Source organism: Mixophyes fleayi, chromosome 8 (assembly GCF_038048845.1).
Source record: "Mixophyes fleayi isolate aMixFle1 chromosome 8, aMixFle1.hap1, whole genome shotgun sequence".
Lineage (NCBI taxonomy): Eukaryota > Metazoa > Chordata > Amphibia > Anura > Limnodynastidae > Mixophyes > Mixophyes fleayi.
In genome coordinates, this window is record NC_134409.1 from 14,268,030 (window position 1) to 14,287,568 (window position 19,539).

General features: G+C 40.5%; 1 protein-coding gene across 1 annotated transcript in view; it reads left to right on the plus strand.

Moving 5' to 3' along the window:
- The window catches only part of AK5 (adenylate kinase 5), a 167,754-nt gene that overhangs the window by 75,944 nt on the left and 72,271 nt on the right, over window positions 1–19,539 (plus strand). Inside the window, exon 7 of the mRNA XM_075181938.1 lies at window positions 16,219–16,309. Coding sequence (XP_075038039.1) covers window positions 16,219–16,309 — 91 coding nt within the window. The remainder of the gene's footprint in view (window positions 1–16,218; window positions 16,310–19,539) is intronic.

Here is a 19,539-nt window from a genome sequence, read left to right on the forward strand (position 1 = left end):
GGTTATTCTGATCTGTAATGTCTTGTCCGTGTTGATTTATTATTGATTGTATAAGGGGATTACAGAAGCCTTATTGAGAAACTTGTGTACATTATCTGCAGTCACTTCATGTGTACATACTCTCCATGTGGAATTAGTTTTATTTTACAGCCCAGGAATTTCTATTCTGTGCTGATAAACCCAGACATTTAAGACATTGACAAATCGTGTTTTCCATCACACCATCATCTTTTCTTGCCTTCTAGTGAACCATTGTAAATGCATCGCAACTGAAGATATTTGAGATGTGGGGGAAGCATTTTTCCCATGCAAGGATGGTAAATAGGATAATAACTTGAAGTGAGCTAGTTATCAAACCGGTATCTCCGCAAATGAGGATTTGATAATTGTAGAACAGGTGTAATGTTGATGCAGCTGGTGCAGTTTCCACCATTATCACATCAGCACTCTGTATAACTCATCACTTGGCTGAAGTGCTGACACTCGCCCTTCTTGGGACTGTCACTCCCACTCCCCTCGCTGCTCTCCTTACACTGCACCCTTTACACTAGCATGCTCCCATGCGCTCAGATTCCAACACTCTCTTAACTGGTTCTCAACAGTGAACAAATAAATGCAGTCTCTAAGTATCTTGGGTGCCACGCCGAATGAGCAAACGCATTCTCAACGTTTTATTTATATGCTGACTATCATATCCCAGGAGGACATCAAACATCAAGGAGCACGAACTTACCGGAACAGAGATGAGCCGCCTCCTGAATACACGAGACACACCGTTTTACACACTAAGGTCTCGCCCTACTCAGGTGCCTCGTTTATATAATCAGTGGTTAGCCATGGCCTATGCCCAGGTCTCTGATTGGAGGGGACTTGACTTGCAGGCGTGAGTCTCACTCGTGAAGAGTAAACAGAGATATTTCTTGGTCTTTGTTAGGATGGGGTTGGTCTACTGTAGGTTTTGAGCAGAAGAATAGTTTGGTTTTGGCTTATCACACTCTGCCGCAAGACTTGGGACTGCTATTAAGGGCAAGAAGGTGGCATCTTCTGAGGCTTCCTACACCCATAGCTTGGTTTTGGAGTAATTATGAAGTATAGTCCCACAAATCGCAAGGAGACCTCCTTGGACAGAAGAATGATTTCATGTAACAATAATTTGTTTTAGATATTCAGGCACCCCCTTCTTACCCCTGTCCCATCAAGTGGAAGTCAAGTATTCGAATACTAAAACAACTGGGGCCCAAAGATATAGACATTGGCACACTCTTATAATGACCGACTATCTCTCTATAAAGGAACTGATCTCTTAGGCAATGATTTGATTATATCTAGTTATAACTTAATCATGTAAATGTGCCAGGATGACTGTAACCCTTGAGAGCGATTCATTTCTACCTTCATTTCCCTAAGTGTTTCATTAGTGTCAGAAAATCCTTTTGTCCTTTAACAAATCCGACCTAAAGATGTTACTCAGTTATTTATTTAATTGCATTTTTTCCAGCTGTTGTCTTGTCTGATATAAAAAGTGAACTGTTATTTTGTAATAGTGAAATTATATGTCATTTTACCCTACTTTAATGGAAATTTACTTTTTGGAGAAGATACCTTACTTAAATATCCATTACAGTTATCCTATCCACATTCCTGTTCCCCACATGAATATATAGCTATAACGTGCTGCACTCTGAATGTTCTACCTCACCCAGGAGCTCCTGACCTGTCATTTGTCAGCATCACTCTATGCAGGTTGTACCGATTCAGTCCGTTCTGGATTTCATATGAATATTGTCATCCTGTGTGGTCTGGACAATTATAGTTACATCATGCTGCAGAGTTGTTTATTTCTGAAGCCCCTGGATAAAGCTGGTTCCCTGCATACGGTTGTATTCAACGCAGGAAACATAGGAGAGCTATGCTGCGTCCCAAGCCAATGGGAAATAAAGCAGTTTTGCCTGATGATATAAATGTATGGCTAAGAAGCATAGATGGAGGCTTGATACAAAATTACATCATTTGATCCTGAGCTAACCCTTGGATCCTGTATCCGTATCTGTTCTGTTATTTCTGGTATCCAGCTTCATCTTCTTCTCAGCTAAGCCTGGTATCCAGTAGCCTCTTCTATACAGCTGTTCCTTGTATCCAGGGTTCCCCTACATTCAAAACTCTCCTTGTTGGCTATTCATCCTCTTCTGTCGGTCTCGCCTGATACCCGTCCCCGCGACCTGCAGGGTGAAGCAGGGAAGTCCAAATCTCCTTGCGGGGGTCACTGGCGAACACCTTAGACTCCGCGCCTCTGAGGTGGGTGGAGTCAATCCACACAGACTGTGCAGCATCCAAATAGTTCCACCCAGTTTAGTGACACAGTCATCGGCGACTAGCATTTCTGTGCAGCTACTGGTGGTGTAGTATGGGTGGTATCGGGAGCGGTGGCAGAAGGTGGACTAGTTGAACTACAGGTAAAACTTAAAGGTTCTACAATAAATATATTGATCCATCCTGAAATTGCATATAATCTCCAGCTGTTCTGGTGCGGATTGTGAGGCCAGAAACACTAGAGACAGCGGGGCTGATGCAGGATTGGTCGAAATTGCTCCCTAAATTGCAAGAGCAATCTGCGTTCATCTAAAAGAAAAATGCATTTGCAGCCATATGCAAAGTGCTGGTTGGCAACAGTAACAGACGCATCTGCCACGTAAACGTCACATACACTCACCTTCCACTTGCGCCCATGTTTTATTTGCAAAAAAATTAATTCAATATTAGGTGTCAATAAAAGCTCTCGGATACACCAGAAACATCTCCCCGTCTCGTGTGCGGAAAGAAAAATGTTTTGCTTAAACATATTCCACAAAATCATAATATATATGCGAGCGATGAAGAAGGCACCAATCAGTGTAAGTGGTTCATTCGCAAACAGCCAATCAGAAGTGGGTCAGTAGTGCTGGGGACCATCATCATCATCATCACTCACTATCTGCACCTGCCCCTGACTACCACAAATATTAAGGCTTTTCGGGTGCATTTGTGTCTTTGTCCTGCTCTGCATCTGATTGCAATTGCGATAATACGCTCTTACTGTACTTGACCTAAGTTAGAATCTCCTCTGTGCCACCTATCCAGGCGAAAGTGGCAGAACTACGCGAATCTGCATGGGTGCATATGCCAGCTCCACTTTTTTTCTGGGCATACGCAAATCTATTTCACTCAACATACGCTCTGCAAGCTGACGTAGTGATCGCTCTGTATCAGCTCCTGGACTACTGACTACTGCATGTGGGTTCCTGCATTCAGCTCTTCTTACGCTTTGCTTCATTTAACAGAACAGAATGCAGCTTAAAACGAACTTTAAAACGGCATCATTGATCTGCATAAGGATCATAAGAGCTTCACACGCAGGGGCAAATGCAGGATTTGTAGAGGGGGGTTTCCACACCACGCCGCTAGTGGGCGTGACCAGCGTGCATGGGGGCATGGCTATAATATTAGACAGTGCTTGGCTGCTCTCTGACTGTCCCTATCCTCATAATATACATGGACAATGCTGTGTGCACTACTGGTAGGTGCACACAGCTCTCCCTTTTCAAACAGAGCTGTGTGAAGCGGGGGTCCAGCCACCTCAAGTATACAGTGGCTCACGCTTGGAGGGGGTTTCCAGGCACTAGGAAAACCCCCTCTCTGTTTGCCTATGACACGGGCACATGGGGCAACACAGGGTAAATGTTTGATAATGAGAACACATTCTTTAGATGCAGCTTACAGTAACTTTTGTCCATCTGTGCTCCATTGAACAGTCCGTGTGATCCTCTTCATTGATCCATTTTTTAATTCTTTATGCACTATGTTCTATTTAACAGCATGAATGGAACATAAATCTGCCACTGGTGAGTCCACATGTTCTGTCTTCTCTCTCCTACCTGGCTGTGTATCTATGATTAAGAGCTGTGTTTGCTCCAACACAAGTCTCGGAGTCTGATGAAATGACTGTATTTGCTGTGCTTGTAATCTAATGCTCTTCACCTACATGACACTTAAGCCTCCTGCAATTTCCAGGGATCGGATCAAATTTCATTTTTCTTAAATTAATATTACGTTCAAATTTGTGACATCACATTATATTATCCATTGCACAATGACAATTTAGCACAAAACTATAATCCAGTAATTCATGGAGCATGTTCTGTATAGAAATGCAGCAAATTACAGAATTATGCAGCTGTTGTTGAAGTCGTATAATTGGATGAACGAAAGTATATTGGTTTAATATTGGTTTGCCGTGCGTATTGCGAAGCGTACGCCACGTGTTACGTGACGTGGTGCGTTCGCACGGTAAAATACGCACGCACACACTCGCATTACAACAGTTAGTTATTTATATAATTTCATATTGGTTCTGTTACACTGTAATTCAGGAGCAGATAGTATTCGGTTTATTATTAGTCTATATATATATATATATATATATATATATATATATATATATGTATATGTTGATTATATGTACATTGTAGTGTTATTAAAGGTTTAGGTAATAGGAAAGGTGTCATGCCTGATATCATATTGAAGCCCTAATCATCAGCAGCTGTCCGGTGCAGTCGGCGAAGAGATCGCACATTGCATGCTTTAGTTATTGATATTAGAGAGTAAAACCTTTGTATGATACTGGCTATGAAAAGGAGCAGACCCCCTGGAGAGAAGACCCCCACCTTTGGATTCCTTAGATTGAATCAACCTATTACCTGTCTGGCCTGGACCCACCCAACGTCTGGACCTATAGAAACAATCTACGTCATCTCTATTGTTCACAATGAAACACTGACTGTATATATATTAGTTGCATCTCACTGGGGCCTCAGTCAACTCTGACACAATATTCTATACAGAATATTGTCCATCGGGTCCGGTGATTGCGCAGCGTGCGCAAGCGATTGCATTTGGTATGTACTTATCTTTTGGTATTGGCTGTGCTGTACTGTACTTTATCATGATATAATAATGTATTGAATTGTTGACTATTTACATCTGTTAAAAAATAAATCACTTTGTGCTTTGGACACACATTCAATTGATTGGGCAATGCTTATTTTAAAACGATAGAATTACTTTAATAATATGGGGGCTCGTGAGTTAGGAATTACGTTACCGGCAGGTATGCAACGCTTACGATATTCGGTTCCTCAACAAAGGGTGGATGGACGGACGCGTCGTATAAAGCAGGAAAGAACGTAATACGTCTAATACCTGTGGTTCACTGTGTGTTGCGAAACCGAATGTCCGTTGTTGCATAGACTGAAGGAACGCTAATTAGAATCTAGGGACAAGAAAGAAAAATGTTTCTTTTTATTGTCGTTTTAATGGTTTAAAGTGTATTGCATTGCTGTGCGTATGTGTACTTCCTGCTGTGCGTACGCAAACTTCCGGTAGATTTGCCACGTGGTTGAACAATTGTTTTGATAGTTATTATACATGCATAGTATAATTACTTGTGAAAGCCTCTGAGACATTATTACTGTTGTTGGGAACTTTTGATTTTCTGCGCAGAAAAGGTGTATAGTGTGTGATGTTGTAACGTAGATACACTGTTTTATTGTTGAGGTGCTCAGTTGCTGTCTGACGAGGCGGATTGCCCAACTGAAGGACGGTATACAGGGCAGGTATACCGAATGCGAAAACGAAGTTTTCGCAAAAGCGCTACCAATAGATCGCAAGGTTTGCTAATAATTAGTATTGGTAGGCAGTGCGATCCGGTCGCACCGTTAGTGCGAATTGGTGAAGCAGCTAGGAGGAATTATACTGGAAAGGCAGGTTGATTGTATCGACTTTGCGCTCCCAGCGATAATAAACTCAGCAGATTTTTGTGGTTTAGCCAGGGTATCGAGGAGCTGATAGCCCTTGGGGCCCACAGTGATATTTCTGTATTAGGGACCCTCGCCAAGGGCGAGAAAAGCGAGTGAACGCGGCTAACAGGAAATACGTTCACCGAGGATTATAGATCTCTAGCGGTGAGTATAGCAACAGAGTTGAAATTATTTGGTGGAAAGAACAGAGCATTGCGGTGTGTCTGTGTTTCACATTTGGCCGGAAGGAACAGAGCATTGCGGTGTGTCTGTGTTCCGGGTAGAAAGTATATTGTGCAACATGGGTGCTAGGCATACGCTAGAGATTGCCAGTTTACTGCCTAAGGAAGGTCTTATTGAGTCAGCGAGGTTTCTCATGTGTGCAAAATATGGTGCATACGCAACTGTGTATTGTGACACGTGGGTCGAAATGACCAAAGAATGTGATAGGCCTTTCCCAACAACAGGGAGTTTTAATGCAGAGGTGCTAAATACCGTAAAAGATAAGGTACGGTTGATTAAGTCAACGAAAGTGAGAAATGCACATAATCATTGTTTAAAATCGTGGCAAATGGAAGGTAACACGTGGCAGAGCAGCGAACGCACAGCGGAAGTGAGTGTAAGGAAAAACACGTGTTCAGCGGAAGTAAGCGTACCGGAAACAAGCATTCCGGAAGTGTGCGTTGCAAAGCGTGGCGAACTGAGCGCAAACACGCCCCCGATAAATTCGGTCGGGGCGGGAAGTACAGCCAATACCAAAAATGTAAAAACTGTAACTAGTAACTTGTATGTTGTTTTAAGTAACGTTAAAGGTAATGTTTCAGGACAAAGAAGAGGAACGGTCCCACCAGCAGGGGCAGCTGCTGAAAGTGGTGAGAATAATGAAAAGGTTAACACAGGGGGAGACATCCATTGTACTGCAGCAGCAATTTCAGCAACTAGTTTCAGTGATTTGGCAGACTTACATCCAATCTGCACAGCAGCAGTTCCCAATGGGAAAGCAGACAGGAATAGTGATGTTCCCTTAAAACATGTAGCAAAGCATGATCCATGCACTAGGTCTGAAACATTTTCAATTTTGTCTGATTTCCCTGATCCTAGGAAAGATTTGACCAAATGTCAGCAGTTTATTAGATATTATGGTAATGTGTATGAGCCAACTAATAAAGATTGGCGAGTATTATTGAAGGCCTGTCTTCCTCTCAATACTGATATACAAAAGTTCATTAATGACTGTATGTTGGAGGAGGATGAATCCTTAACCGAGGATGATAATCAGGACAATATTAGAAATATAATCACACAGTTGGCCATATATTTCCCAGTGATAGTGGACTGGAGTAAAATTTTTAGTATCCAGCAAAAAGATAGTGAAAATGCAACAGACTACTTTTGCAGGGCTCTGATGGAGATGGTCAAATATACTGGGGTACCAGACATAAAAGATAATGAAGATTACAGAGAGGTTGCTGTTCACGTTCTAATGGATGGACTCAGGGAAAACTTGAAAAAAAGGGTGCAAACTTCATTACCATACTGGAGAGGAAGTACTGTAAGTGTTCTCAGGGAGTCAGCTATAGAACATGATAGAAGTATGAATAAACAGAAAGAGACACTAAGTGATAGGGTAATGATTGTAAGTATCCCAGCACTAGAGGGACTGCACACACGACCACCAGCATACAACCCACATAATAAGAAACATAGAAAAATCAGGTGTTTTAAGTGTAACGAAGAAGGCCATTTCGCAAGAGATTGTAAAAAAGAAGAGAAACAACATGAGTTGAGAAAGTGTTTTAGATGCACTAAAATAGGACACCAAGCACAGGACTGTACAATGACAAGAGCGGAAGCAAAGGGACTTGGCCCATCTAAGGGGGAATCACATAGACACCCACAGAGACGGCGCACACAAGTCTCGGAGACTTCTCAACAGTTTCCTGTGCACCTCATAGCAGCCAATTCCTGGGGGAGAAATATAGCCGACTCTAGAGTTAATCTGTGGTGAGCATTAAGGTGCAAAATGTAGAAAGAAACTTATTTTTTTAAAGTAATCTTTGTTGATTTTGTTTGTTCGTTTTATGTTGTCACATGTTTGTTTTCCTAAATCACTAGCCGACGGCAAAGAATAGAAATGTTTGTTTTGTTTGCTGTTTTAAGATAACTATCTTGTTTTTCTTTTCACAGATAAAGGGGACACAAAATAAGTATAGACAAGTGTTTAAAAGGGGTGAGATAGAGAAATAGAAGAATTACTCTTGAAAGACTAATTAACAATAGACAATTGGAACCCTCTTTTGTTTTAGGCTGCAGTGACTCATGATAATTTGTTTGGCTGAGAATCATTATCCAACAATGAAGTATGTACATACTTTGCTCCAAAATATCGTTTTATGTATCTCAGAGAAAATATGAGTCACTAAGAGTACATTTTTCACATTTCTCTATTATAAGTTAGAAAAGTCCGTTGAAAAGGTATGTAGTCAATGAGATACCGAGTTCTTAATGAACAAATGACGGACGACACTGGATTGCACTGTTAAGAACCCCTAGTCAAGTATGGGGAGGGGTCATAGTTAGCAAATAGCTAAGGGGAACAGTGGAATGAATACAGCCATTTCCCCATAGAGTCAGAGTCTAATCCAGCTGTCATTTTGTTGTAAAAAAAATCTCCCTTTCTACATGTATGTTTGTATTCAAACCTTTGTATTCCCATCATTCATTGCTTTCCTATTTCTCATTCTTTACACAAACGCTAGTCTCTCTCCCTCCCCCTCTCTCTCTCCCTCTCCCTCTCCCTCTCTCTCTCTCTCTACCTCTCTCTCCCTCTCTCTCTACCTCTCTCTCCCTCTCTCTCTCTGCTCTGGTAGAGATAAAATCAGACAGTCTCAACAATGGGGCTAAAACATATTTTTATGTTTTTACATAAGACAAATTCAGAGATACACACACTAGATTGACATAAGTCACAGAAACAGTCAGGGGTTTTGTTTTCATGTGTATAGAAACTGCTGATGTTTAAGCAGAAAGGTTCTGTTGTGGAAATATGATTCATGTTTTATAGATTGCATATCTGTTTTGTTTTTTATTTTTTTGTTGTTTTGGTTCGTGCCTCCTGTACAAAAATGTGCCTTTTTATGGATGCACAAAGGGTGGAGACAGGAGATTGCTAGAGGATAGGCATACAGATATGCATTTCTGTGTAGAACATTGGAGTAGGATTTTTACCACAAGATACGACATAATGTGAAACCCTAGAAAATGTAGAATTTTCATGTTTTATAATTTTCACTGTTAGACAGGCATGTACTGGATACTGTTATATTTGAAGAAAGTGTTATAGAAAGAGACCTCTTTGCCTTTCCCACTTAGTCAAGTAGCTGAATATGAGATACTGAGAATGACGTGAGTTGGCAGATGGAAAATCGATTGATATACATTGGTCTTTAGCATTTTTCTAGTCTAGAGGGCGATGTTGAGGTGACTGAGAAATCGTTTTATAGCAATACCAGCACATGATTAGGACACTACATAGAGGACTTTATACAGTGACACAGTTACCAACTGAAGTAGCTGCTAGTAAGGTCCACACTTACACGCACAACCATACATGGCTGTCACACCAGGGAGAACATAGCTGTCAAATAGACAGCAGGGTTTTATGTGACAGCTAACAAATCTATGTTTTGTTTTGTTTTTCGTTGTATTGTTTTAGTTTTAAGAAAGGTGAACACACACACACGTGCACACATACACATATTGGTTAATATAGGAAGATTTGTGTTACCTGAAGGATAAACTGTCTGGAAGGTGAAGAGATGTGGTGAGGAGTCTGGTGGACTCTGGAGAGATGGACAAGGTAGACCAATAGAGCCATCCCATATCCCTCCTGCTGATGGGTTTTCCTCCAGGTAGAACAAATACACGTCATCCAATTACCACCATGCAGGATCCTCAAGTATACACAGGTGTACCAATGAAATATGTCTGGGTAGAGGTGTATTGAAATGTGTCTAATGTATTACTGTATCATACTCAAAGCTTTTGTTATTTAATGTGATAGTCCTAGAGTTATAATAGATGATAGGGTATTCATGTTATTGATAATAGATGTATAATGTATGAGTAGTGGTAACAAATCACATACTTTCAATTAGCCATGAACCAGTGTGAACATAAAGTAGTGGTACTCGGTAGAATGAATTGAATAGAATAAGAGTTGGAACTTGATTGAAGTGCCACTAGTCCTTTCCCGCTACCAAGGGATCACCCCTGGGCAGACTCCTAACCTGTCAGTTTTTGAAATGTTCTTGACCCCTCGTGAGAGGAGATTGTAACTGGGAGGCTAGGTTAGACCTTGAGAGAAGGTAAATAGTGAGACAGCAACCGAGAACGTCCAAAACACTGTTTCCTGAAAGGTCACACTAACTGTCAGGATGTTGGATCAGGAGAGTAAGTCGTGGAGCAGTAATTTCTTAAGCTTAGGTTATTTGCCAGACAGGTACCAGGTGTAGGCTACCAGCCTCACGGCTTCAAGGGTAGCAGAGACACACTGGTGCCCATACCACCCACTGCAGAGGGGCCAACACTCGGAGAAGGGTCCAAGGGCACTCATGAGTCTGTTCTGGAAGGCCTCGAATGCAGTTAGTAGCACCTGAGCCAAAGGCTAAGACTGTTGTCCAGCATGAAGTTGTAGTTTTTCCTGTTTTGTGTTCTCTCATTTCATTCTCTTCTCAGGGCGGTTAATTCTTTTAATTATTAGCAGGTGACAGAGACTGGTTCGGGTAGTGATAAGGAGGTAGTGGGGAGGAAGAAGTTAGTAGCATAATCAGTCCAGCCAATTACTCTATTCAATTCAGGGGTAAAGGAAAATTTGGAAACCTTGGAGCTTGGAGAAAGTGCGAGGGGCTATTGTCTGAGTAGCATTACGTCCGTAAGTACGGCGACCCCATAGTTAAAAAAAAAGGAGACACACCCAGCGATGCCAGTCCAGTAATATTCGGACTTGAGCAGGCATCCTTGAGAATGATTATCATTTTTGGGAGGGTAAGGTTTTAGACCAAACAAAGTGCTGGGCGTGCTCACGCGTGCCTCAGTGATTATATCAAGTAGGATTAGTTCTCTTTCCACTAAATATTCTTGAGGTACCCGAACTATGGGTGGGAGGTCACTAGGGGAAAAAGTAGGACACCTAGGTCCCTTAGTCTGAAGTCTCCCAATGCTTTACAAGCCGATCACTGTTAAATCTGAGTATTGGGAGACTGGGAAGAACGAACAGACAATAGCCCGCCCACAAGTGTTGATGAAAAGAACGGGTGACATTATTAGATGTGTGTATATTAACGCAAGCTGAAAGAGATTGCATATGACATTATTGATAGACATAGGATGATGCTATTGATGAACATGAAGTGTTTAAATGTATTCTGAGCTTAAAGACATGCATTGGACAGAAGAACCTGTTAAACTTGAAGAACTGTAGTAGAGAATTCTGTATAGCTGATACACGTTCTACTGTACCTTGTACCTTTCCAAATAATGTATTAAGTGTTTTATTGCACCCTTGAAGGGCATACAAAAAGTTATCTCCAAGCTCCAGAAGTGTACGGTTTATAGTAAAAGAAGAAGTCGTTTAGAGGATTAAGACTCTCTCTTATGATAACTTGTTTAGATCTACAAACAGTGTGGACATACACCAAAGGGGATTTGTATTACATAACAATGAAACGTGGTACTGAGATCCTGCTTATAACATCTTTAAGGTGATAGTTTATTGTACTATCAAAGGGTGGACTGTTGAAGTCGTATAATTGGATGAACGAAAGTATATTGGTTTAATATTGGTTTGCCGTGCGTATTGCGAAGCGTACGCCACGTGTTACGTGACGTGGTGCGTTCGCACGGTAAAATACGCACGCACACACTCGCATTACAACAGTTAGTTATTTATATAATTTCATATTGGTTCTGTTACACTGTAATTCAGGAGCAGATAGTATTCGGTTTATTATTAGTCTATATATATATATATATATATATATATATATATATATGTATATGTTGATTATATGTACATTGTAGTGTTATTAAAGGTTTAGGTAATAGGAAAGGTGTCATGCCTGATATCATATTGAAGCCCTAATCATCAGCAGCCGTCCGGTGCAGTCGGCGAAGAGATCGCACATTGCATGCTTTAGTTATTGATATTAGAGAGTAAAACCTTTGTATGATACTGGCTATGAAAAGGAGCAGACCCCCTGGAGAGAAGACCCCCACCTTTGGATTCCTTAGATTGAATCAACCTATTACCTGTCTGGCCTGGACCCACCCAACGTCTGGACCTATAGAAACAATCTACGTCATCTCTATTGTTCACAATGAAACACTGACTGTATATATATTAGTTGCATCTCACTGGGGCCTCAGTCAACTCTGACACAATATTCTATACAGAATATTGTCCATCGGGTCCGGTGATTGCGCAGCGTGCGCAAGCGATTGCATTTGGTATGTACTTATCTTTTGGTATTGGCTGTGCTGTACTGTACTTTATCATGATATAATAATGTATTGAATTGTTGACTATTTACATCTGTTAAAAAATAAATCACTTTGTGCTTTGGACACACATTCAATTGATTGGGCAATGCTTATTTTAAAACGATAGAATTACTTTAATACTGTAATTAGGGGTGTCATGAGGACTCCAGTATTCCCAGCATCGAGGTCGGAACTAGAATGATTAAAGATAAAGTACCCCTTTATCCCAATACTTCCTGCTTTAGATTAAGTAAATCTAAGGATGCCCAAGATCCCAATTTAGCCCATTGTTATCCAGCAGTGAAGGGTGAAACTCACTCAGAATAGCACATTTATCTTCAGCTTGTTGGAAAAGTCACAGGTTAAAAAAAGGACATAATTAAAATATGCAAATGGGTAAAATAGAAAATCTGAAAAGACCATGGGGGTAAATGTATCAAGCTGCAGGTTTCCACCTGGTTTGGAAAGTGGAGATGTTGCCTAGAGCAACCAATCAGATTCTAGTGAACAGTTATTTATTGCATTCTACAAAATGACAGCTAGAATCTGATTGGTTGCTATAGGCAACATCTCCGCTTTTAAAACCCCGTGGAAATTCACAGCTTGATACATTTACCCCGATATGTGTTGTCTTCTCTCCCATAGCAAGGACCAATGGATTTACCTCTAATTCAGAAATGTGATCTCAAAAGTACAAAACAGGATCCCGTTCAAAGCTCCTTACTCATAACCTCTCCCTAGGCAGAGACAACCCCCCACCCCAACCTCATTAGATTTGTAGTACATAGTGATTTTAGCTTAGATGCCAAGATAATGTTATGGTTGCATATTCTATAAAACTATTGTACTTAATGTATACCAATATTCCTCATACACTAAAGCTATTTATAACACATGGATTGGGTGGGGTACCATTTATCGGTGTTGATAACACCGACAACGATTTCATAGACAAAATATGCCCGAACTTGATTTCACCGACATTAAAAAAATCCAGGCTTACCTCTTCAATGACAAGAGAACTATTTGACTGTGTTCTCAAAGATCCCAATCAGAAGTAACAACGGCACTGTTTTTATGTCATAGGAGATAGCGGCCGCCATATTAGAAGTTTTTAAAGCGGCAATTCTGGCTGCCGATTCCTAAACCTAACCCGATCCCTTTCCCAAACAGTAACACTTACCTTACATGACAGCTGGCATTGCCACTTTAAAAGTGGCAATAACTCGTTCGCAATTTTCAATGACGTAAAAACGCAGTGCCGTTATTACTTCTGATCGGGATCTTTGAGAACACAGTCAGATAGTTCTCTTGTCATTAAAGAGGACGTCTGGATTTTTTTTAATGTTGGTGAAGTCACGTTTGGGCATATTCTGTCTACGAATTCGTTGTCGGTGTTATCAGCACCGTTAATATCATTACCACCGCATGGATTATGGAAGATTTCTGACTATGGGGCACATTTATCAATATTCACATAAAGTGAAAAGTAGTTTTCAATCCTTATCGCAATGATAAGGATTGAACTACTTCTCACATTTATGTACAGCCCTGCACAGAAACAGCAGTTCCGAAAAACTGCTGTTTCAGTGATAAAAAAAATCATACTTACCCCCCTCTTCGGAAGCGCTGTCTTCGGGTCTTCTCTTCACTCTTCAATTGCGCATGTCCAGTTCCAAGAACTGGACATGCGCACACAGATCCCCTCTCTGTCTCTGCAACGATAGTTGCAGAGAGAGAGCGCTGAGTGACAGGGAGGGATCATGTGATCCCTCCACACATGCGCTGTCCAGCTCTGCTCTCGGGAGCAGAGCTGACAGCATTAGATTTCCTCAATTCGGATGATGTACGCCATGATGTTTTTTCGGGACTTGTTAGATTGCGGCCAGGAGCAGTCACCATTCTGTTGAATGGTGATTGCTCCCAAAAACGAAGAGGAATGCAAAGCAGCAGATATCCATGATATCTGCTGCGATGCCCCCTTAATAAATTTGCGGAGGACACTGTGGGACCTTAATGACCCGTTAAAAGCACTATCGTGCTTTATTAAATATGCCCCTTGAATAGGATTCAAACTCATTGAAAAGAAAGCGAATTATACAGCGCACCCAAAGGTTTGGCTAGCCATGTCTGAGGTGGTACATACAATTGTTTCTCCTCCTTTATGAAAATGACTGCAATAACGTATATATACACTTTAAAAGACAGATATGGTAATTGCTGTGCATTATTGTATCGTCCAATAAGGTGAACACAGCTGATTATTGCACCATGAACTGTAGCATTTTTTTGTAGTTCCTTTAAAGACGAGTGACTCAGATTGCTCCATCCTCAACAATATATCAGAATAGATGTTTAGTGGTTCATTTCCTTGACTTTCATATCACATTCACTCATCCGAGTAATGGCTGCAGAAGTCATATAAAGCTTTTACCAAGTATTTCGGAATTTATTGTGGTAGACAGGTCTGAAGCGCTATTGGCAGAGTACTCAATAGAAATAACCTGCTAGGCATTAATGTATACTCAGCTCTGCAAAGCTGTTTACAGGCCAGTTCTGAGTCTCTTAACCCCCATAGTTGAGGTCATAATAGAGGATTGACAGTGGGAAGGTGCTGAGGCTGCATATTGGTTTTGCAAAATAGAGCTTTCTTCAACGTACCAAAAAGAAAACGCTTTCTGATTGTGGCATTTATACCGATATGTGAATAACTTCTTTATACGTTTCTGCAGCTGGGTAGATTGTGAAAGGGTTTTTGCCCCAGCCTTCCGAAAAAACACTGTAAATATGGATTATGTTAAAAGATTGTGCATTCAAAAGGGAACACCCACGCAATTAAAAATAAATGTTCTCCAACTGATCATAAGATGCTTTACAAATGATTGTTGCTGTTTTCAATGCTTCTGTCTGATGGAAAATTAACCATATATTAAAGTTTCTTGTATCTGTGTGCTGGAGAATTCAGCCTGCATGTATCGGGTTCAGTTGAAAAGATAGTAGTCTGAGCTTTCTCCTGCCCCTCCCCTTCCCGTTCACTGCAGTAGAACTTGGCAGCCAGTAAGGTTTAATGTTTTATCTTTGTGGAAACAATGTTGTTACGTTCTGGAAAATGGTTAACCCTTAGAACTCCAGAAAAAACTATGTGTTATAATGATATATTAATTAAAAATGACTAGACATCTCCTTAAGTCAGTTAATTAAAACTGCTAATGATTGATCTAAATGCTTTTGTACTCCATTGTACAGCTGAATATTGGTTAAGCCAAATAAATGGTAACAATCTACAAAGAGGTAAAATACCAAATTATCCGTATGTTATACCACTGTCTGCACGTCATTAGTGTACCTCATTAGTTGTGCTTAGATACAAGTCAGAAGATATGATCATCATCTCCTCCAAAGTGACCCCTAATATCTAATACAAAATACTCTGAACTTCCCACTTAATTTATTATTGCAGTTACCTGGGCTGAATTCATTTGCACACATTGGAGTAATGTTAGTCCATAACCCTAATTTAGTACAATGACCAGTGGCACAGTACCACTTCTCCAGCTCTGTGTACTCTCTTATTCTCAGTATCTGTTTGCTAGTGGATATCTGCATTCTGTAGGCTGAATAGTGTTCTCAGTACCTGTTGTAGCCCTTTAGTAATAGACAACTGCACTGTGCAATGTAATATAATCAGTATGCTGGAGGCAATATTCAGTGTCAGAAATGTTATTTTGTCTGTGTAAGTTTATATTTATTGCAGATGTGTTTGACAGAGAAATCTTACAAGCTGCTGCAAAGACGTCAGGGGAATATGTGTGTGTGAATAATACAATCTCTTTCTGTTTTTCTGCAGTTTGACGCTGACAGGGAGGAAGAGGAAATCTTCTACGATATCAGTGCAGCTGTTGACAATAAGTTATTTCCTGCTAAGGAGCCTGTGGCCGGTGAGTGACCCCCAAATCTACAGTCAGTCTTGTACCTGATCCCAACATCTTATTGATGCTGTCATTACAACTCTGTACTGATCACCTGCTTTGTCAATAGACCATGTTTGTGCAGTTTTGTTGTTTGTTGTTTTAATTGTTTGTTTGTTTTGGTGGGGTGACATAGGAACAGGCTTGACATGAAATATGAGCTACCATTGAATTTACCCGTGTCATGTATCAGCAGACGTAAAAGTATCAGGTTGGGTCAACTGAATTTGCCCTCCTTGTATTTAAGATATGCACATATCTCTCTTATCTAGGCTTAAATTAACATATAAATTATACATTTCATGCCAACTTGATTAAAAAAACCTATTTTTTTATTTATACACATTATTTCTTCTTCTTCATCATCTTCTTGTTCTTTCCTTCATCTTCATCATCTTCCCTTCATCTTCATCATCTTCCCTTCATCTTCATCATCTTCCCTTCATCTTCATCTTCATCATCTTCATCCTCATCTTCTTCCCTTCAGCTTCATCTTCTTCCCTTCATCTTCATCTTCTTCCCTTCATCTTCTTCCCTTCATCTTCTTCCCTTCATCTTCATCTTCTACCCTTCTTCCCTTCATCTTCATCGCTTTCCCTTCATCGTCTTCCCTTCATCTTCTTCCTATCTTTATCTTCTTCCCTTCATCTTCTTCCTATCTTCATCTTCTTCCCTTCATCTTCTTCCTATCTTCATCTTCTTCCCTTCATCTTCTTCCCTTCTTCCCTTCATCGTCTTCCCTTCATCGTCTTCCCTTCATCGTCTTCCTATCTTCATCTTCTTCCCTTCTTGTCTTCATCTTCTTCCCTTCTTCCCTTCTTTCCTTCATCTTCATCTTCTTCCCTTCTTTCCTTCATCTTCATCTTCTTCCCTTCTTTCCTTCATCTTCATCTTCTTCCCTTCTTCCCTTCTTCACTTCTTTCCTTCTACTTCACCTTCTTCCCTTCTTTCCTTCATCTTCATCTTTTTCTTTCTTTCCATAAACTATTTATATAGCGCAACTAACTTCTTTCTCTTCTGACATACTTTTAAGCTGTGTTTGACTAGGATCTAAGCACCTTTTTGTATACTATCACCTTTTGAATGTCCAGTTTGCTCTCCGTTTTGGAGTCGACGGGAATAGCGCAGCTTCCAGGTACACCTGTAACTAAAGTGTCAAAGGAAGTGAAATTAAAAAGTTCCTGGGGTCAGTGCTCAGCTAAGCTTACAGATTTGAGAACGATTCAATGAAAAAACATAATTAGTTCGAGAAATCCCTTGAAACTTTAGCAGATACATTTAAGCACTATGTCATCCAGAGAGTTCACCAATTTCCTGGCACCTGTTTAGGTTGTGATGCTCCAACCAGCATGCTTTAACTAACGCGAACCCTAGCAGAGCATTCTGGAAATTGTAGTTAGACAACAGCTTGCAAGAGCCTTGTTTAGAGCTCAGCCATGTTGGTAACGTAGGCAGAAGGGAGATAATTTAATCTCGGTTTTGTTTGCGCTTGGCACATGTCCTTGTTAGAAGGTCGCACCTGATTATCGCTCAATGACATTTTCCACTTGTGCTTTGCTAAACAAAGCCATTTCCTAGTTCTCGACATTGATCTCTGAGATGTAGAGGCCTTGTGCTGTGAAACACAGATCCATTTATCCCTCTCTCCACGTCACATGGACGAAAGAAAGAAATATAAGAGGAAGTCTTGTTTTTCCATTAAGCTCGGGTGATATTGAAACTCTGCTGCCAATGGCAATTACCTTGGTGCTGAGAAATCCAGGGACAGCTCACCATAGACTTCGCTATTAACTCTTTACTGCCAGATGTGATCTAAACTTGGGCATTTTATTTAATATTTGCTTTTACCTGCTCGGCAGAAATGAAGTTAAAAGTAAAAATGTTGCATAATTATAGGTCACTGTTTCACGATTCCCTGTAGCTAAGACAGCGAGAATGACATTCTACATTTGTAGAATAGTGGTTATTACTGATAATACATTATAACTGTAGGCAATGTTCTAACAAGTGCTTTCTAAGTACAAAGTTTAAATTGGCACCCAGTAATCCCAACTTCTGCCACGTTACAGTCTTCATGTATGCTAGCACAGATATAATGTAACCTATGCCCTAACATATAAATGCCAGATACACAAATATATTCACAGAGTACACATATAAATTCTACCCCAGAATAGTCTGCAAGTCACAGGATGCAGTATTTAAGGCGTTATGTATTATCACCTTGTGACTAGAGGATGTGAAATAAAATAGACCAGTGTTTAATGGTCTTTTAGGGCTGACATATTTGTGTATATATATATGAGCAAATATGTATATCCTTATGTGTGTATTGAGGCATATATTCAATATATATATATATATATATATATATATGTATATATATTGCCATCTCTGTTCCTCCTTTTGGTGATCTCCACTACCACCTTGGCAACAGCAGCTGCCAATGAACATGGGGAACAACTATTCTGGTTCTGTTTCCAGGTTTCTATTTCTCTCGCCTGTCTTTCTATTTCTCTAACCACATAAATGCCTATGCAGCATGAAAGCAAAAGTCTTCTCTAGAACGAGAATGGGAAGTTAAAATATATGGCAAAGGGCACATAAATTCTACAGTGACTGGCCAGAGATCAGATCTAGAGGGGGGTGATGCCTCTACCAACGCACACTATATAAATGTGTTTGGCGGCCGAGAGACAGAATGGCGACTCCCTAGTCCTGTATCGCGTGTTTCATTGAGAACTCTGCCCACCCAAAGAATTGGGACCAGTTATCCTGGGCATCCAAGATAGAAACTGCTCGACAGACTCCATGTTCCATCTGTTCATTTGACTGGGGGTGGTCCCCGACAACAAGTGGAGTGACATTTAATCATAATCATACATAATAATATCATTTTTCATATGCAAATATGGGGAAAGTTATAATCGCCTCATTGAATGGGGAATTATGTCTCCTCAGAGTTCTCAGAAAAGATATGGCAGTTAAAAGAGTTTTGGAATATATCTGAACAGACTATGATTCATACACAGGTGTAAATTTCTTCCTCTTATTGACATATACACTGTCCCCCTGAGTTGCATAGGGAAACATGTTCATAAACCCCCTGTATGTTACTGAACATTGTCAGCTCTGGGGACTCAAAGTAGGTTAAGACTGTCCACTTTATTCTGCTCTGTATGCCTGGGAAAAACTATGAA